This window comes from Anarrhichthys ocellatus, unplaced genomic scaffold, assembly GCF_004355925.1.
Source record: "Anarrhichthys ocellatus isolate YVR2014 unplaced genomic scaffold, GSC_Weel_1.0 scaffold4, whole genome shotgun sequence".
In the NCBI taxonomy this organism is placed as follows: Eukaryota; Metazoa; Chordata; class Actinopteri; order Perciformes; family Anarhichadidae; genus Anarrhichthys; species Anarrhichthys ocellatus.
In genome coordinates this window covers 6,458,718-6,481,929 of record NW_022280034.1, presented here as the reverse complement: position 1 = coordinate 6,481,929, position 23,212 = coordinate 6,458,718, and the positions used below count along the sequence as shown (strand labels likewise).

General features: G+C 42.5%; 1 protein-coding gene across 3 annotated transcripts in view; it reads right to left on the bottom strand.

Moving 5' to 3' along the window:
• Positions 1 to 23,212, bottom strand: part of pald1a (phosphatase domain containing paladin 1a) — a 40,912-nt gene that overhangs the window by 3,900 nt on the left and 13,800 nt on the right. For all 3 annotated transcript variants that reach the window (XM_031843002.1, XM_031843001.1, XM_031843000.1), the window contains exons 8-19: positions 22,847 to 22,995; positions 22,603 to 22,699; positions 22,321 to 22,425; positions 21,868 to 21,963; positions 21,643 to 21,777; positions 21,252 to 21,368; positions 20,703 to 20,882; positions 20,409 to 20,606; positions 19,882 to 20,022; positions 19,703 to 19,774; positions 16,471 to 16,611; positions 3,917 to 4,072 (exon numbers count right to left, since the gene is read on the bottom strand). In XM_031843002.1, coding sequence (XP_031698862.1) covers positions 3,917 to 4,072; positions 16,471 to 16,611; positions 19,703 to 19,774; positions 19,882 to 20,022; positions 20,409 to 20,606; positions 20,703 to 20,882; positions 21,252 to 21,368; positions 21,643 to 21,777; positions 21,868 to 21,963; positions 22,321 to 22,425; positions 22,603 to 22,699; positions 22,847 to 22,995 — 1,587 coding nt within the window. The remainder of the gene's footprint in view (positions 1 to 3,916; positions 4,073 to 16,470; positions 16,612 to 19,702; positions 19,775 to 19,881; positions 20,023 to 20,408; positions 20,607 to 20,702; positions 20,883 to 21,251; positions 21,369 to 21,642; positions 21,778 to 21,867; positions 21,964 to 22,320; positions 22,426 to 22,602; positions 22,700 to 22,846; positions 22,996 to 23,212) is intronic.

The following is a 23,212-nucleotide window of genomic DNA, read 5'->3' as shown; positions in this document are numbered from 1 at the left end:
CTGGTGATAGGCTAATGATTGTGCCTTCGGGTCTGTTGGGTCAGAACACTCGGGTTGCTGCCAGATTCTGCTGCGACTGGGCCAATAAACACCTCACAATACCGATGGTGCTGTGTGCAAAATGTAGCACATGTGTCACAAGCCTTGTTTGACTATTACTTTTAGAAATGACTCCTTTTAATTTACATGTGCTTTAAACTGGTCCTGAGAGGAGTATTTGAAAGTTTGGATGGTTTAAACGTTTATCTAGGTGACGTCATGCCGTGTTGCATGCTTTGGAGAATGATTATTTTTGGAGGAACATTGTGTGAGCTGACCTGATTTAACTTCTCTTGTGATGTACTGTAATTTACATTTTGAGAACGGTGTGGGAAGGATTTGAGATTCTCACCTCGACATTATCCAGGGAAGACAGACAGAGACAACACACCACAGAATCCATGTGGACAGAGTGAACAGCAAAATGTGCAACACAAAACAAGACATTTAGATGTGCGAGCGTCTGCGTTTGTTCCATGACAGCTGCGAAAGTAACTGTCTCCCCTCACAGAATCTGACTGGTTCAAATCGATTTTGACTTTATTATTATGTTTTTTGGCAAAGTGTAACTGAGAGTCATTTTGCAGGAAGTCATTAAATTCATTTTTATGGTATGTTTGTCAACATCTTTTGTGCTCGACAGTTCTGAGTTTGTGCACTTTCCTTCCCAGAGAGCTCCTGTCAATCGAACAGTGTCTACGGTCTAGTGCTATGAACAGGTCGCGGACATTTCTTTGTAGTCAGTCCAGACGAACCCCCCGCTGCGGCTGATGATGAATATAAATCTAAAGAGCAGAGAAAACGCACAGGAGAATAATTATGCAGTTGACATTTCAGCAGTGTGCTCTTCAACTATATTCAGACACAGCGCTGGTATGATGATGATGATGCTGTTGGATGTGCAGCCATTAAGGCAATCAAAAGAGAGCTCAGACCATAAGTAGGATAGTGATGTGATTTTGATGAGTTCTCCACAGGGGACGGCCTGTGGAGAACTCTGGGCCTGTGGGGGTGCTCTGCAGTGGCCGAGCACCCCCAGCAGGTCTCCAGCACATTAACACTTGCCTGCAGTATGTGACCTGGCCGTGAAGAAGTCTGTCAGCAGGCTAGTTAGCTGGTAAACGAACTTCAGTGCGATCAGTGGAGAAAGTTACTTTATAATGTGACGCGAGTCTCCAGCACCACGCTCAAAAAGTACAACTAAAGTGTGACACGTGGTTAACTCCCGGTCACAGGAAAACTTTTTTCTGATGTTTACCGTATATTCTCTAATAGCAGCTTTAATTTACCTCAGAATCAAAGGGAACCAGGCCTTTATCTGTAATTCCCCTGTTAATGTTGACTTACAAATTCCTCTTTGTTTATGCGTTGTCTTGATAAATTCAGTACTAAAGTCATTCAGGGCGTTCCAATTTGTGCTGTGTTATTCGACATTTGACTATATTTACTATGTAAATTGTTCATGTAGGTTACAAGCAATTCCACCAATGTGGGGTTTTTTTCTGCCTGGACTTTATCAGCTACTGGCTCTTATACGGTAATTTACTGGAAGGAACACAGTGCTTTGATGCAGGTGTAGTCTAATGCTCTAGAAAAAAACGGAAATAGCATGAAAATCCCTTGAACTCACTCCACTGGAAAAAATGGCCCATTTGATATATTGCGGTGTCATCAGAATCATGCTCTCTGTGCAGCTGATGGATGGCTTTGATATACCGGCCTGGTTATGCATTTCCCACCAGACCTTCCCGGTAACCAGAGAGGTGAGAAAAGATTGCACCGGCACATCTAAAGGAGATTTTTGTGATCCGACTGAGACATGGCCCCAGGTGTTCGAGGAGTCTGCCAGAAGATGTGACTCAAAAGTGAATCATAATACACCTGTTAGGCGCCACAAGGCCTGCTGTGTCGATGACGCTGCTTTCACCGCTGAGGTTTGGAGGTGCATAACAGACGGATCATTGAGATTATTATTTATACTAAGCTGCCATTTAAACAGATCTGCCTATAATGATATATATCCATTTATAATATAAGGCTATCGAGGCCATCTAACCCTCGAAATATTTAATAATAAATTGTATAATTTGCTATTAAAATGAGGTCTTTAACAACAGCCTCTTAGGGAACTGAGAATAAAACTAAGCGGATTGACTATACCACTGCTTGTATAAAAGAACATGTACATAGTAGCAGCAAGAATAACAAGGCTAAAAAAACAACTGTCACTGTGAAAGCGCAACTCTATCAAAGGAGAAGCTCAGAGGCGAGGGTTCAGACTCTAAAGGGCAGAACAAGCACAATTTAGCACTTGAAATACTTTCCGCACATCCCAACTAAAATTACAATCAAGCTGCTTTCAAGTGTTGGCCTCGACTTTCACTTCCACGTGAATTGCCCCTTCCTTCATGGTGTTTTGCTCATTTAAAAGCAATATGTTGAAGACAGGCACTTTGGAATCACTCTTCCCTGCTTTGATCTGCTCAATCCTCCGGCTCACCGGTTCTGGATAAAATCAATACTTTTTAAAATAACTATGCAGCAAATGACAATGTGAAAGGTGTCACTTGCAGCGATTAACCAACAGAGAACTACCACCTGAATCTGCATCACAGTGACTCTCATCCCATTGTTTAGCTGTACGGCCGCAACTATTTCGGTTCACTCTCACTGCTCTCATAGAGACGTTTACGACAGCAGCAGGCATCTGTTTTCCGCAAAAAAGCTCTACAATGTACACTACCTGCTCATGCAACGAACAGCAGACAGACACAGTTGGTAACAAGCTAGTGAACATGGGAGAATTTAGCAGCTTAAGAGTGAAATATAAAAATCTTACTCAATATTATGTTGTGACAACGAGTGTTTTCCGTTGCCTGCTTTACAGTAGAGTATTCCTGTTCCCTGTGGGCACGCTTGTATTTTCTCATGGCATTACTGGGCCATTACAGTCACTCTGATGCACCACATATATTTGCTATTCATAACAGGAAGAATATGCCCCGATTAACCGTGCATATTTCTGTGACAATTGTTTTCACAGCTATTGTTCCAGTCTATTTTGGAATTCCATGTTTTTTTTCCCTTTGAAAATCATTGAATTAAAAGCTCGTCCTTCCTTTGTCCTTATTGAGGTGGAATGAACTCAAACATTTGAGGCTTTTGGCCGTGTTTCTCAAAGCCGTCTGCTCACAATTGGGAAAAGCAATTCGCTGCAAAATTGTTTCCTTTAAGCATAAGTGTTGGACACTCCAATCTGACAATCTGACACAAACATAATAATTTCATCATTCAGCCTACAGAAGAAACACATTGCAAAGTTGCTGCAGTGGTGGAAATATTCGACTGTTATTATTTTATGTTTTTATTGGATTTAAGAGGTTTTGCTGAGACTCAGTGCTAAAGCCGGGATGAAAACAAGACAGCTAACACATTTTAATTAAAACTAAATGCATAGAATTGTAACTGCACCATACTGTGTAGATTTATTATTAATTCACAGTTAACTGATCACACTGAATGTGTTTTCTCAACCTGCCAAACTGCTTATTTTTTTCACCACCACGTGAGTTTTAACATATTGCAACATACATTTTAATTGCAGTGTGTGTGTGTGTGTGTGTGTGTGTGTGTGTGTGTGTGTGTGTGTGTGTGTTGGGTACCGGCAGTTACGGACTACTCATTTGCTTGGAATGCACGTAAATTCTCCACTGAACTGTAGGGCCACAGCTGGCCAAACGATTAATGTACCAAACAAATACACAGAGCCGAGACATTACTAAGTTCAGTGTGTGAAGAACTAGGCCACAACCTGGCCACATATGTATATAACTATCAAAGTGAGATAGAATAGAGTAGTGGGGCAGAGATCCTGTACCTGTTCCATCCAGAGAGTGAAGGAGCGCTGCCAGGAGTCTTTCTTCTCTAGATGCAGGTATGTGTTGAAGAGGATGAGGTAAATGTATCGCTCAAGGTACTGCAGGCTCCTCAGCAGCAGCTGCTGAGACTCCTTCTCCGTCTTACCACTTTTGATCTGAGAAAAGAGGCAACCAAAGCTTTATCAGTATATCAAGTTGGCACAACAAAGCACTTTTCTTCGTCTCCATACAGAGACAACAGTCATCAGTAGCTGAAGTGTTTTTACATTTCTGCATTTGTACTGTGTAATTGCTGGCTGTCCCTCTCGTTCTGCAGCTTTCAGGGTATTTAATTGCCTCCTGCGTGTAGGCCGTGTTTGCGTGATGAAGGTCTCTCTTGATATTTAACTTGCTGTGATGGTGTCTAAATGTTTGTGTTTATTAAATTGCCACTCGATTAAAGCTTAATTCTATCTAATTCTAACTGGAATATTAAAACATGTTTAGAAAATGTTTTCAGCATTAAAAAAAAGATGACAATTTGGAACCAAGAGGGACATGTGCCCAACCTGTTCCATTCAATTTAAGGGCAGTAATTCACAGGGAAAATAGGATCCCTTTTTAAACAAAAGGAAATAATCTCCACCACACTTCACTGAGCATTGTTGATACTGCTTATGAACAAAAAAAACATCCTGGGAGGAACATAACAAAAAGGTACACATACACATAGTATTCTGTAATTCAGCAAGAAACAGATAAAGCACAAGCACAACATTCACACGTCATTTTGTGGAACAGAATGACTCACTCTGATATTTCCTGTCATTCTTAGGTTGTGTGGTGAACTACACGACCAATCAGACTTTTATAAGTTGTCAGTTCATATAACACCCTCATTCCTGCTGTTCGATCCCCGGCTCCTCCAGTCCCGCATGTGTCCTTGTGTAAGATACTGAATCCCAAATTTGCTCCCGAAGGCTGTGCCATCGCTGTGTGAATGTGCATTAGTTTAGATCCTGATGGGCAGGCTGGCAACTTGCATGGCAGCCTCGGCCATCAGTGTATGAATGTGTGTGTGTGTGTGTGTGTGTGTGAGAATGGGTGAATGTTGACATGTAGTGTCAGAAGACTAGAAAGTCAGAATAAATGCAAACGATAATAGGACTCTTACAGGACTATTTAACCGTCTAGGGAGAGGAAAAAGCTTTTGCAAGCCAATATTGGACAAAAGGCCACAACAAAATCATATGAAATGTCACAGAAAAATGTAATGCAATAATAGAAGTGTTGTTTGAGTAACCTATCAAAGCTTGAATGTTGTGGTTGCTCTGCAGCAGCCCTATTATGTGCCACTTCTCACAAAGTAAGGCTGGTAATTGGGATTGCTCTTCAGTTACAGCACTGAATGCAGACGGCATTCATCAGCGTGGCGACTCGGTGTGAAGATGTTTTCCCTTTTTATATTTTTCCTTCTATTTTTCTGATTGCTTGGAGCCTTGAGCAATTGACGGCATCTAGCGAAAAAGGCCTGCCATCCAGCTTTGAGGTGGAGTGTGAGGTGTGTGCGCACGATTGGATAACACGTCAATTGGAGTTAAGAGAATGTAACAAGTCGGGACGAGGTGCAGTGCGGCTCAATGAACTGCCAGCAGCTCTTTAGATGCTTTCTCCGGAGCAGATTGTAATGGGCATTTTGTCCGCCTGACTAACTTTGTTTGTGATGGATAAAACAGGTTATCTGCACACAGTTTGCAGCATATCAGGGAGGTATGTTAAATGCATTGTGGGGGCTGCATAGAGAATAATGAAAGTTGACCAAGTAGGTGGGCTAGCACTCAGGGTAATTTGAAAATGTGCACAGTGCACCATAATACGATCATTCCAGAGCTGAATGACGCAACAGGGAGAGAGGGGGAATGAGTGGGGTTTCCTGTTCATTCCCAAACAGCCGTGGTTGGATCCCAGTTTTCCAAGCATCTGCAGCAGAGCGGAGGAGAAACTGCCCCTATGCAAACAATGGATGTGCTGTGTGTTGTCCATCAACTCTCTCAGGACACAGAGGAAGTAAAAAAAGCACACACGCGCCTCACTTCATCTAATCTTTCTCAGTTAACATCGACTACAGAGGCAGAGCAGGTGAACGCTGGTGAACCTGATCACCCTGTGCGCCCTGCTAACCCGGAGGGCTTTCAGCTATTCATCTCTTAAAATGTGCCGGGCCAAAGCCTGGCAGCTATCTGTGCACATACCGAGCTCATAACACAAACACACACACACACACACACACACACACATACCCTAAGATCAGTTTGAAAAGATTACATAATTCACACCTCTACAATCTGCAGAACCTCCTTTCTATGGCTGCCATCTGTCTGAGGCATATATGTGGTAGAGCGGCTTTTCGTGTAGTATCAGGAATTCCTTCAGAAAGCAATGTTGGGGAAGATGTGGTGAAGTCAATTTCTCTCGCTTTGAAAGCTTTGGATTTGCGTGGATTACATTTTTTTAAAACCTGTTCTATGCTGATAATCATCCACAGTTTATTACTCGCCCTCTCCAGGTGGAACAATTTTATAATCTTGTAACTTTCTACTGAGTTGGCGAAACAGAACAGAGGAGAAACTACAGAATCCTCTCATCTCGCGTGGCCTTTCAAAATAAAGGAGAGGTCACTCCTCCTAGTTTGCTATCAAAGGTGAAGGCCGTGATTCAGGCGGCTGCCGAGGTGTGGTGATGAACGTCCTCTGTCTTGAGTGAGATGGGAGGCAGGCCAAACACACAGAGCACATACCATTGTTGAGAGAGTCCTGGAATGCCGAGCAGGGCTCCAAGCGAGGACAATGTGAGAGAGGTGGTTCAGAAGAAGTGGGTGTTATCACTGCGCTGACACAGAGGACGGTAGTGACAGCTTTCTGTTAAATGAGTAACTGGAAAAATCTCATATCTAACGAAATGTATTTTATTTGCATTATCCAAAGAGAAATGTACTTTGCAGAAACAAAGTAAATGCACCCAATATCTGTTTGTGAAGCAATATCACCCCAGAATGCAAACACGTCAGACCGAGTTCAGACAAAAGTGCACAATAATCCCCGGATAAGCGTCACGGCCTGCAGACCGCAGGTCAAGGTGTATTAAAGATAAACAGCACGCACTTATGAGACATACTGCCTGACCCGTGCCCATGTCTTGTGTAAACAGGGAGATAGAGTATCGTACGGTTTGGTTTAAAAGGGTTCCACATGCTGGGAAATTACAAATCCCTGATGTCAACGGGCGAATAGCTCAATCTGTTGCCATCCTTTTCCCCCCTTATATTTGTCTGGAAGAGATCAGCTGTTTTATCATGCAGTGAGTGCCCACTCTTCTGTAGGACTGTTGTTGGGTTGGCTCATTGCCCGTAGTTTTCATGGTGTGTCGGGCACCGTCTGCACTAATCGTCTCTTGCCATCAAGCCAGCTGAGCATGTTGAGTCAGCAGTGGAGGCAGTCAATAAAAGAGAGCTCTCTGATTGGTTGTTAATTTAAGTGAATTAGCACATGGATGAAGAAAAAGAAGACTATCATATCATTTCAATCAATTTTAGTCAATTTGTTGTCTTTCCTCAAATCTGGGACTTCTTCTCCTGGATTACAAATACGGACTACTGCCACCTCAAGAAACTAAATTTAAACTAAATGAGGACACAAAGTGTAGATGAAAATAATTCTAATAGTAAAAGAGAAAATGTTGAGCCTTACAGATTTTGCACCAACTGTAATATAAAATATTAATTTTAGTAATCTCTTACAAATTATCCAATTTTTGTTCCATTAATTTAAATGTAGCATCCTGATGATTCTCAAAAAGGACTTAAGTCTGATTCATCTATAAAGAAAAGTAATGTCTGTCCTTTGGAGGGAGCTCCACAGTGTTGAGGGTCGACCTCTCTGTGGGCTCATGTGGGTGAGGAGTGAATTGAGAAGTGCACATTATAGAGAGGTCCGTCTGCTTGACATATGGTGCCAATTACTAGCTGATGGGGTTGCCGAGGTAAAAAGGCCAATCCATATTGGCCCTTCCCACCCAGGTTTGCACAAGCAGCCATTCATCAGATTCTACAAGAGCACCTCCCACCCAAATCCTAAACCAAACCCCGACCTGTCTAGAGCGGACAGGCAGCCTACACATGGCTCCTCGACTCAATGTACAGACAACTCAAAGTCAAGTATACATGCTGATTTTCAGGTAAATTCATTACAAAACAGGCACCAACTGCAATTTTCTGGAACTACTTTCCATCCAATATGACTATATTATATAGTATATAATATATTATTATATATATAGTGTATATAGTCATATATATATATGTATATTAGACATTCTTTGGTACCAAAACTCACAATGTGTAGCCTTGATGCCAAACAAACAGTTTCTTTCTCAATAAAACTTCTGCAAAGTCAACATTAAAAATCTGGTATTGTCTACATCCATGTTTACTAGCTTGCATCCTTCTTCTCCCTTGCTATGTTTCTTGGTACATTGCAGCCAACTGTAGATCAGTGGAATAGTGTGAAACCATTGGCAGGGCTGCGTATTGTGTCACTCGTGTGTGTGAGCCAAACAGGAACCCGCGCATAAACAAAACTGCTCTATAGCGCTACTACAGGTCAAAAACTAGAATTTGGCATGTGACATTTAGCATGTTATGAAGTTAATATGCCGTTCGCATGTTAGCTTGTCTGAATGCAACATAACCATGTTTGGATGGTGAATATGTTAGACAAAGGAAATAGAAATCATAACTACACTCAAAAAGTAAACTTGTTTGTCCTTTTACATGCACTTCATTTTTTAAGACCATCCACCCCTCCCCCCCCCCCCCCAACCCGCCGCCTGCCAGGTTGTCAGTAGAAAAGCAATCTAAGTTAAATATCATCTGGCTTCAAGCTGCAGAACTGATCTTTATGGATCAAGATGGTGCTCGAAACTGCTTTTTTTTTTTTTTTTTTTATAAAGGGAGCAGAGAAGCCATGTAGCAGCCAGTGAGAGGAGGGGACGGAGGTGCCTTTATGTTAATGGTTTCTACAGATTCCAATCCTCTGTCTGTCCTTTTTCCAGTCGCTCAGCCACACTACGCTGATTAAATCATGAGGTCGAGGTTGAGGTGGATTGTAGGGGCAAGCTGTGTCAGTCCGCATACTGTATATGCAGCTCTGCCATCAACCAGTCAGTCCATCTAGCCACGGGCTTGAAAATGAATGTGAAATGCAACTTGGTTAAGACTCAGAGCTCACTTTCTCATGACATCACAAGCAAAGTCTTGTGGATTAGGATTTCTATCAGAATAAAGATTTAACTTTTCTTTCATTATATTTAACAGCTCTAGTACAGAATCAAACAAACACAAATATAAGCCTAAAAAATATCCAGAAACAAGGGGAACTAAAGAAGGGACGTATTGTATATCAATGGTCAATAGGCGTTTGACTAGAAAAGGACAATTTCCCAAGCAAGAACACATCACGTGTCTGGTGAGCAGAGATTACAAAAGCCACAAGAGGAGACAGGGCTCATCAACTTAGCCTACACAGAGACTGGAGTATCTGCCCACATGTAACCACACACATTGTGGTACATTCTGTACGTGCACATGCCTGGCAACAGAGCACAGGGAGACTCCCACTGCGAATTAATCATTTACTGAGCTATCAAAATATCTTGTGCATGCAAACCCAACACTGGGCCATTAAAATGGTATGTCTGCAAGCTACAGATAATCAGATATTCTGCATGTAAAAAACCACTCGAGTTCTTCTAATTACATTTATACCCTTGGCCACAAATTGATGCCGGGGGTTAATAGAAAGCAAATGTATTGATAGTTGACTTTTTTTCTTATGAGAGAGTCACAAAGCTGCAGTGGAGACCATGTTATTTGCTGTTTGTTGCCTCGCTACAGCATGGTTAAACACTTTGGTTCTGGGGGAATTTGAACTAACTATAGAAGCATTGCCATGAAATTTGGTAAATGAGTCCCAGTGGATAAGACCTCAAGAAATTCATGAATCCACCGAGCTCCAAAATCTCCACTCGTCCAACACATAAAAACGCACATGGTAAACATGAATAGGTTACCATGCTAACTACCAATATGCTAACATGCTGAAAGATTACATGGGTTATCACTCTCTGTGAATAAACCACTACGAGTGACACCTTTCCCAAACATCGAGTCAGTAGATGTTAGCAAAATGACAAAAACGTACACCCCTTGTTCAGTTTCCCCATTTTCAGTTTGGTAGAAGGGATCATTTTGCCCTAAAAATCAGTGGAGACATATCCATCCTTTGCCCTCGACACAGAAGCTGCAATAAAAGTTGCCAGAAGCAGTTCATTTCACAATTGTCATGTCGATTAAAGACATAATGCCAATTTAAGCGTTTTCTGCAAGTGGTCTTACAACAGCATAGCTATGTATTCATCCAAGCTTGTCACCATCTTTGTATCTATATTTTTCCACATCATTTTTCTGGCTGTGGCAGAAAAGATGACGTACCGATCCTTAATCCTCCCAAAAAGTTCGTATTGGCTAGGACTGCTTTTTCCCAACCATAGAGCGAGAGCACAACAAACAAGCTAGAGGAATCTGAATCACTGAAACAAATCAGATATGTGGGGTGAATTGATGATCTTGAACCAGGCTTTGTCCTATTCGTCATATGGATCTCAAAATGGCAAAGGTGCCTCTCTATTTTTCATCATCAAATATTTTGTATTATGCTTTGAAGGGCTGCTGGCACGACTATAGACTTTAATTAAAATATCCTGAATATGCTTTGAGTCATAGAAACAGCAACACATGGAATTCACACCTGATCACCCGTCAATCTATGGAATGTGTTAATAAGGCTGCCTGTGAACCAATTTCATATTCACCAGTCATAATGTTTTTTTCCCAAGAATGAAAGAATGCAGAAAGATCATCCGAGTATTAATGAGAGCAGTCTCTGTGCGAGAGAGAATAAAAGGCATTTGGCAGGGCATCTCTGGATGTTGCTTGCTGACCCTGAGAGTCGGTGGCACTTTGAGAGGAGTTATGGCGTCGTTAACACGGTATTCATCTGTTGCACAGCTGTCCCCCACGTACGAAACACGGCCTCCCTGCTGGGGCATTGTGAAAGTGCAACTCAACGCAGTCACGACTCCTACATATCCCACATGGTTGGCATTTGAGTGACTTCACCATTGGGATTGTATTCCCGTAGGTATTTGTTCAGTGCCAGTACCTAGCTAGTGTGAAAGCTCAGACAGAAAAGGTGGACCTTTTCCTGGTAAAGATTATTTGGGGGCTTACCGGGATCCATCAGATACCATGCCCACAGCTACTGGAGGCATGTTGAAACACTCATGCATGGTTTTGGAGGTAGTTATTCCTGGTCTGTGGGGCTGGGGGAATGACAGGTTTAAGTGTGTGAGGGCAGGAAATGGCAACCCTTCTGTGCAGTGCTCAGTGAGGTCTGAAGCGTGTCCTGGGGCCAGTGGTTAAGAAGGGGGTGGGGGGTCATGAGGGAGGTCAGGGCAAAGGGCAGGCCAGGGCAGTTCAGTTATTCAGGGTAAAGGGGGATCGGCTAAGAGTAAAAAAAATACACAACGCTTTCTGAAGCGGTCAGCATGTAGAGAGTGAGGCAGAGCACTAGAGCCTGAACGCCCGCAGGGAAAGTGTGAAATAAACACATTGATTGGATGAACCATCTGTCAGTCAAACTCTCAAAAAAAAACCATTTTGAATCGAGAAAAGTCTTCAGTGTTGTTCTTAGCTCTTCTTTCAATGAAAAATACTTTTACAGTTCTGATACAACTGGAATTTAGTTTGTTATTTACTCATGGCTCATTCCTTCAGGTTTTATGGCTGAATCACCAAAAATGAGAAGCCAGTAACTAAAGGTACGCAGTACACAACGTTCTGATTCTTGAGCGTTGTTCCGTTGAAAATACCATTTTAAATCTCATCAGGTCAGCTGCTGGAGAGCCTGCTGTGCAAATACCAGTACAGAAAAATGATTACTTGGAGATATTCTGTACGGTACGAAGCGACGAAGCAATTAAGCGCCGTGGTAGCAGAAATATGAATAAGAATAACAAGCAGTCTGAATAAGACCATGATTGGAGGGTTGAAATCGGTTGCTGTGAAACTTTTTTCTTTTTGTGTGAAGTCGTTTCCAATGACGCAGTGCACCAGTTGATTTTAATGATTAGTTCCTCGTCTTTGGTTGAAGGTATGCTAATCAGCAAAGTTGCCTGCCTCGAACGATACAAAAACGGAACAAAAACCTGCCTGCATTCTGCCTTAAATACCCCTGACTCATAATTTAAAAGAGAGGGTGATTTGCCTGCTGATAGACAGCAGAGAACCTTGAAGCAGTTCATTTAAATATTTATTTAGGTCAACTCAGAAAGTCACAAGGATCTGCTGCAAATATACAACTAAATATACTTTTTAAATCATCAGCGACAGAAATATGAGGTTTCCATGGAAGTGAGTTGAGCAGCTCTTTAATGCATCATGTCACGTTCGACATCAGTGATCACATCAAACTCTCACAAGATGTATTGCAGTATTGTTTGAAGTCATTTACAGCTGTGGAAACTCCCTAAAAATAAATGAGCTCCCGAAGAGCAACTGACTGGTAAGCAGCTGCATGTAACCCCCCGACTCACCAAACCGCCTCCGGAAAGTCCCCAGAGATGCTTTCTTTACCTCCACGTGTACTGCCACACACACACATACAAGTGCATCACAACTCTCTACTCTCTGGACTAATATTGCACAGAGAGGCAGCTGGCAGTCAGCCGGTTGCACCTGCTCATATGGGATTCCGTCAAAGTAAGATAATTTGTAGACGGCCGCAGCAAATACCGTTATTGGCATTGGCGTGTGGGAGGCAGGAAATTATGAAGAAAAACAACAACCTCTGGCTCTCCCACTTTCCTCCCTCCCGCCCTGTGCTGGGTCTAAATAACTATTTTCAGAAACTGCAAGTAAATGCACTCTTCAGCCAAGAAGAAGAACCTGTCTCTACTTCAGGTGGGCTCATTTTCCTGCCAATATTTCCCTTGGCCTTACCAACTCCACCTTGTAATTGGCCCACTTATGTCAAGTGGTCATTCTAAATGAGAAGAAATGTCTTGACACAAAGGTCCTTGAGCCAAAAGAATGTTAAAGATAGCCGAGATTAAAGTGCAGAGCTGGACAGTAGGTGGACAATAAGATTTGTTAACCTTACAGCGTGACTGCCTCTTACTTTCTTCAACCTTGTTCTCATGTTTTTTCTTTCTAATCCTTTGCTCTTCTTCGTTAGTAAAATTAATCTGGCTGTCAGTGCTGCAGTGGTCCCCTCAACTTCCCGCTTCTTCTTTTCTAAAGACGTCCACTACCTTTCCTCAAGAAAACCTGCACACACCATTCTGAAAATATTTTTCCACTGCCCCGTCCAAACCGTGAGGGCCTTTCTTTGGACACACGCATCCACGCAGACACACACACACACACACACACACGATTTGCTGCTCATTCACTCTTGCCCTGTGTGTTTCAGTTTTCTCACCACCTGGGTGGAAAAGCAATACATTTTTGATTCTTGGTGGACTGGGTGGAAGCCAGCAATCTTGATCACATTTTCTCTACATGCAGTGAGAAGTCTTCGACGTGATAATTGAGACAATACTGTGCAATCTCCTGTCTGGTGGTCTGAAAGGTAGCACGAGGTATGACAGAGCTGAGAAACACAATTGTTGGCGGAAATTGAATATCTTGATAATTAATTAGGATGATTTAGAAAGATGGCGAAAGGGAAAGCTGCAATTGTGAAGAAAACTGAGAAATTGAGAGATTGTGAAGATGTTGGTGTATCAGTTAAGAAAATATCAGATTCGATCAGATCAGATGTAAACACAAAAAGGGAACGGTATTAAAGTAAACAGCCGGGTGTTCAGATTGTTTCAGGCAATCTTCAATCACAAACTGGCTCGACGATGGAAAGAAAGGCCCCTGCTGCTGATTCCTGTGCAAGAGACAGGAGGAGGAGGAGGAGGAGGTGCTGGTAGCGGAGGAGAGGAAGTAGCCTCTCCAGTGCGTCGGCCTTGATGCTGGAGGACGCATCTGCAATGCGAGGTCACGCCTGGTTGGCAGCAGGGATTTACAGGCCCTTCAAGAAGAATCCACCCCCCCCCCCTCCTTCCCAGGCCCCTCTGGGAGCTGGCGGACGGTTCGGGTCCCAGTGTAAATATATTTTTTCTCTATCCAAGACACATTTTCCAACCACTGTCAAAGGAGGGGAGGGTGCTTTGCAGTGGGGGAGGGCTACGAGAAGAAAAAAAGAGAGAGAGAGTTGGGGGTGAAATTTTTCCCCCTCTTCTCTCGTCTGCTGCTGCTGCCTGCCGGGTTCTTGCAACATCTGGCACTGTTTATCACCTGGCCTGCTGGTTCAAGCAGGAAGGGAAGGCTTAAAAGGGAACATAGTGCCAACCTGAGGTCTGCTGTATCAAGGTTAAAAGATCAATCTAATTGATTACAAATTTGGGTCCCATTTCTATAGTTTTGGCCATAATTTCTATTGGCTATAATATTGTCTGATAACTTTAAGTAATTGTGGAAATCTGGAAAAAGCAACATCGCTACAAAGAAGTCTGATGAGGCAAATAAGGAAACAAGCAAGTATGGTAGTTACAACTTGGTTAACTTTGGAGATTGTCTGATGGATAGCTTTTTACTGATGTGGTAGAGCAGGTCCTTCAATCAGCGGTTCGATCCCCAGCTCCGCTAGTCCATGTCGATATGTCCTTTGGCAAGACACTTAACCCCAAATTGCTCCCGCGGGCTGTGTATAAATGGTTCGTTAGAGTCTTGATGGGCAGGTGGCACCTTGCATGGTAGCCCCCTGTCACCAGTGTATGAAGGAGTGTGAATGGGTGAATGTTGACATGTAGGGTTAAAGCGCTTTGAGTAGTCGGAAGATTAGAAAAGCGCAGGTACAGTCCATTTACCATTTACCAAAACTGGCGGCAGGAATGCGTATAGCCTGCATCCTCGTGGGAGTGCATAATACAAACAAACCAGGGACTCGTAAAAATATTGCTCCATAGCATTACCAGTGGTCAAAAACAACAGGTTCCAATGTAAGTGTCACTGTTGGAAATAATGGCCACAACTGCAAACATGACAACCAATTTTTAACCAAAATCGTGCTTTTCAACATTGCTTTTTGTTACTGCTGAAGCAAATATAATGCATAATACCTAATCGAATTGAAAGTGAGCCGAGAGCGAGCCTTTTTCCTGGAGCCTGGCATCAGAGAGTGACAGACGGAGAGAGAATATAGGCGAAAGACAAGGTTCATGGGACAATGAGGCCCATTGATACGGTGGAGACAGGACCGGGTGCCTCCAGCGCGCTGAGAACGGCTGACGGTGCACAGGGGCACAATGATTACAGTCTGCATTACAAATGGCTAAAACAGAGCCGTGGTCCTGCAGAGGCCACAGCATCAAGAGAGACCTTGTCCAGATAGGTCTTCAAACCACTACGGGCTCATTTTGTTCACCAGGAACACCTTTCAGATATGGAGCTGTTTTTTTTTTTTTCATTTTGCAAAAATTACTACTGATTCTCCTCACAGTACCTGCATTTTGTAATTACTAAAACGAACCCAACCAGACAAAAAGTCTTGGCTATGAGCGACCAGAGACTTGAATGAAGACAGATGTATTGTATGTGTTCCTATTGTTTACTGTACAGGAGACTTCCATCACCTCTGTTGACAAGCAGCATCAATTAGACTTTTGGTCAACACTCTAAGCACCTTCAAGCTATCTATTAAAATAACTTGAGTCATGTTGCAAAGAGAGTGATGTTGGGTAAGAGAGGACAAATTTGTCTACGTTTTGACATACAAATTGTGCATCAAGAGTGGAAATTGTGGGAATTAAACACGTTTTTTGAGAACCGTTCATGGGATGGTGCTTAGTGGGTTCCATGCAAAACACACCCTTTGTAAAATTGTTAACGGTTATTCTGTAAAAAAACTAAAACAAAAAACATGTGCGCTAACAAAAAGCAAATAAAGATCCAAGTCTCAGTTTGAACCCTTTTTCTACGTCAAAGTAATGATGAAGTGATATGGGTCCAAAGATGGGTGGGTTGGAGCGCTCATTGCGAAAGCGTGCCCCTGTGTTTTGTACAGCAGGCACATTTAATAAAACATGAAGAGTTCAAGCCTGAAACACCCACAAGCCACCATTCCTTTTCTTGACTTGTTTCACTCTTTTCCATTTAGACCCAAAGGAATTCCATTGAGCTTTAGAGATAAGTTATGTTGCACCACAATCATTATCTGTCTCTGGGAACCTACATCTAGTTCTTGACGCCATCTATGGGGCTCATGTGTAACTGCATCTAAATCCTTATTAAAACTACTTATGCCCTGCATTTATTGTTTTCATTGCTCTCTGAGTGTGAACTTCTACCCGTTTAAGATCTATCTTTTTCAACTACCGCGTCATGAATACCACAGTAGTTGTGCTCTACCTGTCTGTACGTGCAGATGATGATCTCGCGCAGATGGTAGTGCATGGGGGTCATGGTCTCGCTGACGGAGTCCAGGGCCATGTCCACCTCCCTCTTCATCCTGTGGCCATCGGGGAGCAGACGCACCAGCTGCATCACGACCTGAGCAGCAGAAACAGGAGACACTCTTTATACAGCGTGTTTAAAGCCAAAAAGACTGCAAAATTGAACGAGTAGAAGGAGAAGCAGCATCGTTTCTTCTGTCAGGGTACGGTGTATCTCTAAATCTTTACATGTAATGTAATGCTTTATGCAATACAAAAGCAATTGCACAGCCTGCATAGAATTTGTGTTATTTTGTATGTTTTATTTACGATTTTCGTGCATTATATTAAGCACTTTGAATTTGTTTTGTGCCAGTAGAATAAAATAATCATGCAAATACTACGAGAACTGAAGGAAACAGCTCTGTTGATATCGGCTCTTTGTGCAACACTCTGCTGGGCTTGTTTGGAAGAGTACTGCCTGTCAGTCCTGACCCAATTGAAATATCGGTACGAGATACTTTACAGTGTTGACCTCGCCGAGATGGGCAATGTTTCCATCAGCCTGTAAAGACGCAGCACTGTGTGGCAGTCGGCTGCAAGCTAATTTACTAAGCCTCGTTGGTGACCCCTCTACAGCTGGTTTATTTTGGGTACGAATAATAACACTGATAAGAAGAAGAAGAAGCAAGGGGCAGCGTGGGAGGAAAACAAAAGAGCGGGATCAGAGAACAGAACAGGCCTGCAGGCAAAACCCTATTTACTCATTCAGTGTGTGTTTCAGGCCGGCAGCATCAGCATGCCTGACCACTGTCCTTCTGAAAAACACAATTTGTGTCAGGCTGCATAAAACTCAAGATTTCTGTCACGTACAATTTATTTTCTTTCCTACTATGTATTCTACTGAAAGTCTCAATCCACGACATGCCTTTTAATACAAAGACTGACTTTACATGGTAACAAAATCAATGTTATCAAAGCCTATCAAACCCTTTACAACACCAAAGTCACACAATGACTGCGAGGTAAAATGCCAGTTGTTTCGGTGGAGGCTGGGGGCAGAGAGCGGTATAACGGCGTCAGCTCTCCATCAGAAAGAGCTGTCTGACAGCAAGGTAAAGGGGTGAAAATATTTTAAGTACAGCATCCACTTTTTTTTTTGGTGGGCCTTTGTTTGAGGTGGCTAAAATAAGTTTTGTTGCGGCCCCCGTCTTGCTCCCGAGTCGATACTCCTCTCTGCTTTACCAAAACATCCAAACTATCCCTTTAAGCTCACTCCTTTTGTGGCCACTTGGGGGCAGCAGAAACAAGTTTCTGGTCACCAAATTGACTTATTCTCACTTTTTAAGTTGATATATAACTTGTTGGCAAACAGTTGCGTGTTTATTAACTTATTCATTCATTTGGAGTCATGTTTCTGATGAATGTCAGTCCAATATTCACTCTCTTCTGTCTCTGTTTTTTGTCTCTTTTTGGACTCCTGAGGGAAATATCTGGCTCTTTAGCTGCGAAATGCTCCACTATGTTCACCAGTTAGTTGCTCACTTTATGTTATTAGAAAAATAACATAAAATATTGATGTTAGTCCCTTTAAGGACATCTTAACAGAGGTAGAGACGCTTCATCTACCCGGGCGCTAAATATCGGAGGATCAACTAACACTGTATCACACCAGAAGCGGATAATATCACACCACAACAGTTCCTCCATCACTTGATGCTCTGGACCTCACAGCACAGCAACACCATTTTGGGAGATGAGGCAACGGGGATGGCAACGCCACACATCCCTCCGAGGTTGAATTGGAGGCAGACAAGGTTTCCTGGGCAACTGCTCAGTGTATCCCAGAAACTCAAGTGGCCGCTCTGCTGTGATTGGCATGCGGCATTGTGTGCCTGCCGAGTGCAGCCACAGTTTCTGTGTGTCCGTGTTGACGGTGCCGAGGACACGGCCAGCAGGTTTCCCAACCGCTGATTCGTTGTCACAACTCTGAATCAAGAAAAACACCAGGCGGTTCTAATTCACAGACACTATTCAGACCGGAGGAGAAGCGGCTTTGGCTTCTGGCTTTGTGTTCCCAAAGCTTTCAATCACAGGTGCAGTTGAGAAAACTAAAAAGAGCTATACAGTTCTCCTTTAGTAAACAGTTGTATAGCAAGCTGATGGGATTCATTAAAAGAGACAACAGCTGCCCTGCTAATATTGGCCTCTGACCACAAGCAAACACAAACAAGTTCAATAAATGCTCATTCTCCACTGCCTTCATTGACTCAACTACATTAAGCTAATGAAATCTTGGAGCTGCCGTTCTACCGAGTCAGGGCAATGTGCACAAAAGGTCGATGCAGCTTACGCTCCCAGCAGCCGCAAACACGTTACAGTTGAACAAACAAAGAAGTAAGTGCCACCTACACAAATTCAAGCTTGATCAACAGGGAAGCGAAGGGTTTAAAAACGGTTAAACGCAACAACAATAACACAGAGCCGACGTAGAGAGAATACAGTAACTTACACTACTGCTTCAAGACATACATACAGCAGCTTATATTTGTGTTTGACCATCAACAGCATCAATTAATTTTCCCTTTACTCACATTAAAATATTCTGCTGTTTAATCAATGAATGTAATTGCTGAGCTGTTGAAACATAATGAAAATGTATTGTCCTGTTGATCATGATACATTGTCAGCTCATCAGCATCTTCTTCTTAGTATGCAATTTTCCCAGAGCCCTTCTTTATTTTCTAGTTTGATTAAAGTGACATAAAACATATGTTTATTTTCAGCCGTAGTGAAACTAATCACGATGAAGATTATAATCCACTCCAATTATCGCACCCTTGCAGATACTTTATTGTAGAACAAACACAGTATCAGCACTGATATGTAAATGGTTGTTAAGCGCTGTGATGACCATGAATCTGAAAGGGCAGATGGAACTGAGAAGGAAATGCCATCAGTAACACTATCAATTAATCTGCAGATTATTTTACAGATAAATTGCTTTGTCTAAAAAATGTCAGAAAAAGTAAATCTGGTACAAGCAGATCTTTTTTTTTTTTTTTTTTAATGGCTGAAAAGATGTTTGGAGTTCCCAGCATTCATTTTTTTTTAACATCAGAAGTTTCCACTTCATTCTAAATGTATATAAGTGGAAATTGTTATCAAATGTGTACAAGCAGGAGTTGGTTTTTTTAAAGTGTGCATACCTCAAATTCTCCTTTTGTGTACTTGGCGTCAGGAACACTCACAAACTCATCATCACCAAAGTCTGGAAAACCCTGCAAAGTGGAGGACACCAGTTTGTTTATGTTACTTTGGATCATGAAAACACTCATTTGATAATTTTTAGGTCAATGGTATTAAGACACTGAGGAAAGCGTCTTACATTAAAGTGCCAGAGAGTCAGAACAGAGACAACCATGGCGGTCGTGGTTCTGCCTTTGCCGTTGGAGCAGTTAAAAACAAAGGCTGAGTGAGAGTCCTCAGCCAAGGAACTCTTCATGGCATCCAACAGCTTATCAAAATCCTGAGAACAAGAACACAAAAACAGCGTTCAGGTACAAAAACAAACTCTACCTCTAAACTCTAAATAATGCGAAATCTAACTGCTTTAAAATGACTTATTACTCAAATTTTACATATCTAATATATATATCTGCAATATTAATGAATAACAATGAAGAAAGTTATGAAATACAATGTAAGAGGTTGTGAAAAGGTGAAAAATAATTCAATCTTATTACCATTGAATAGTGAAGAGCATTCCTAACCACTAGAGGGCGCACGATGCATATTCATAGTCACTTTTCTTCATTACAAGCTGCAACAAATGAACCTAACAGCTATTTCTGCCCCTAGTGCCTGCATGTTTGAGAGTACACACGTGTTTATGATCCCTCCTCACATCATTACCTCTTCCCTAGGCGCGCTGCAGTCTAGCAGTGGGATGCGTTTGCTCACGAGGCCCTGCTGGGAGGTTTTGTGCTGGTTGAAGATCTCCTGGACCGTCAGGCAGCTCTTAAACATCTTCATCTGTTTCTCCTGCTCCAGCGTCACCTCAAGCCACTTCTGAGCTCGCAGGATCTCCTCCTTCAGAGAGGTCTCCAGTTTCTACAGAACAGGAAGGGACATGAGAAACTAGTGACTGTCTCATCTTGATCACTTGTCTGATTGTAACTGCCCCGAAGAGCATCGTAGTCACTCTACCTCCATTAGCTGTGGGTCAGACAAAGGGATAGGAATGTGCTGGTCCAGGCATGAGGACTCCCTCGGTGTAAAAATCTGACCATTGCCTTCTAGCACCAGCTCCTCCTGCAAGTTGACCCACAACACGTGGGCGTGTTTCCTCTTCTCATCTGTCAGGTGGGCCAAAACTGCTCCGGTAGCCTGCACACACAGCAAGTTTACGATAGAGACGGTAAGTAGCTGGAAGTCCAACTCCAGCAAATCCTGAGGTGGGCGTCTGAGTCGAAACCATCATGAGTCATTCCTCCGAGTCGATTTGTACTCTCATGAATATTCCTGACTGCAAGAATGCATACTGGTGATAATTACAAAATTGTTACAAAGACTATGGCTTGTGAAAATGCCCTAATCAGTAAGTATTACAAATGATGCTCTCTAGATAGAAGCGGTAGTCCATGAAATGAATTATCTCCTTTTAAATCCTTTAAGAGGATTCGTGTGACAACTGTCGCAGAGTAAATAGAAGCTTTTTGTATGATTTCCATGATGGTATGAGGTAATCTGCTGCACCTCTGATGTTGGCTGAGCCATTCCATAAATAGGCATCTTGGGCACTCGTCTGAAGTTGACCGCCTTCATCTCCTTTACTGTGCCGAGCACGTCAGGGGCCAGACACTCATCAGCAACCTGTGAAGACACGCGCAGTTAAACGTGGTGCATTTGAAGATACAGACGATTACACGACATGCGTGGGAGGACTGTGAGAGATTTGAGATATCTCGAAGTAAAGATTGACATCCTGCGTCGAGCTAAAAAGCAGAAGCATTTATATGCATAAACAGTGAGAATACATCAGTGTCCTGGCACGATTTTTGTTTTTTAAGATTACAGACACACATATAATCAAAAGTGTAACGCCCACGGCATTAATCTTCAGGATGTGTGCCCATGTTTTCCTCACCAGGACGCGGGCCCCTCTGGTGACCAGCTCGGCCGGAGCCGACAGCTCCGATAGGTCCATGCAGGCCAGTAACCTGTACAGCCAAGCGTGGCAGCACATCCACTGGCTGAAGTTGGACACAAAGGCAAGAGGATACTGCGAAATGCAACACATGGTTAACTCCGATTATTTTTTATGTATATCAATAAAGATATTCACACACACACACAAAAAAAAATAATGTACCTGTTCATGAAGGTATGCATTAAACACAATCAAGTAGAAGTAGCGCTCCAAGCTCTGCATGGTTCTGCTGAGAAAGTAGTCTTTGGTGCTGCTTCCCTGAGAAACAAACAAAAGCTTCAGTATCTTTTCAAAGCTCATATTTCTGTAAGGTGTTCAATTTTTTTTTTATTCTCTGCATATAACATCCCAGTAACTTTCCTGACAGACAAATTATACAAAAGAAATGTCACTCTCTGAAGTCCTTCGTCAGCTCAAGGGCCCAGATTGATGAGGACTTTTCATGCATCCTCCTTTGATTTCTGCCTCCTTCTTGTATATTTAGCGGCATATAAATTGAGCACCACAGGCAGTTGAACATCATGTGTCATCTAAGGCACAAGGTGGCTGCCTTTGAAGATACATTTCTGGTTGCTGTCAGCGCTGCGAGATCACAGCTAAAAAGAAACCACTAACCTGAATTTGATAATCTTCTCCGATCCCTTCCAGCTTACTCTTGTTCTCGTATATTGCTTCTTTTATGTTGTGCATTTCTGAACAAAGGGTGATAGCCTGGTCAACCTGTCAGATAAAAACAATACATTGTAAACTTCAACAATTTTGAGATGCAAAAGGAAAAAATCAAATCAAACTTTGACCTTTTAAGACATTGATGTAAACAACATAAACTAAAGACCCCCTCCTGAAATCGCTGACATAGAATAATATTTGTGTTGGTGTAGTTTGTATCTGCTTTACCTCTTCCATAACCTGCTGTCCATTAGGCAGCTTGTTGATCAGAGACTGGATGACCTGGAACAGTGGTTTGGGCTCTGAAGCTGCTGCCTCCTCAACTCTGCAAAACAAAGTGAAGTCCAATCTTACCTGGCATCAAAAAATGCTCCAATTTCAAAGATGCCTCATTATACTGTATTATCAAACATGCGCTCAAGTTTTATGTCTCGTCATTCTCCATTTTTTCCAGATGCATTTGAATCCTTACTGTGGTTGTGAATCACCCCTCAGGCGATTCATGACCAGTGTGCCCAGGATCATGGCTAAGTTGGTGCGGCCGACGCCCACCTGGCAGTTGAAGAGCAGAGCGGGCAGCGGCCGGGACGCATCGTGGCCCAGAGACAAGCTGGGGCTCTCCTGGAAAACAGAGCACATAACGGAGAATGTAAAAGACCTAACAGAGATAAACTGCGTTACATCATTAAGGTGGTTAGGGAGGTTAAAACTCGAATTAAACTTAGTCTAAAATTTAGTCTAAAGTTTTTAAAACAACATGGTTACGTTTTAATCTTGAGGTCTAAATGTCTTTTCACCTGCAAATCAGCAAATCAACACTAACTGGTTCCTAATGTCA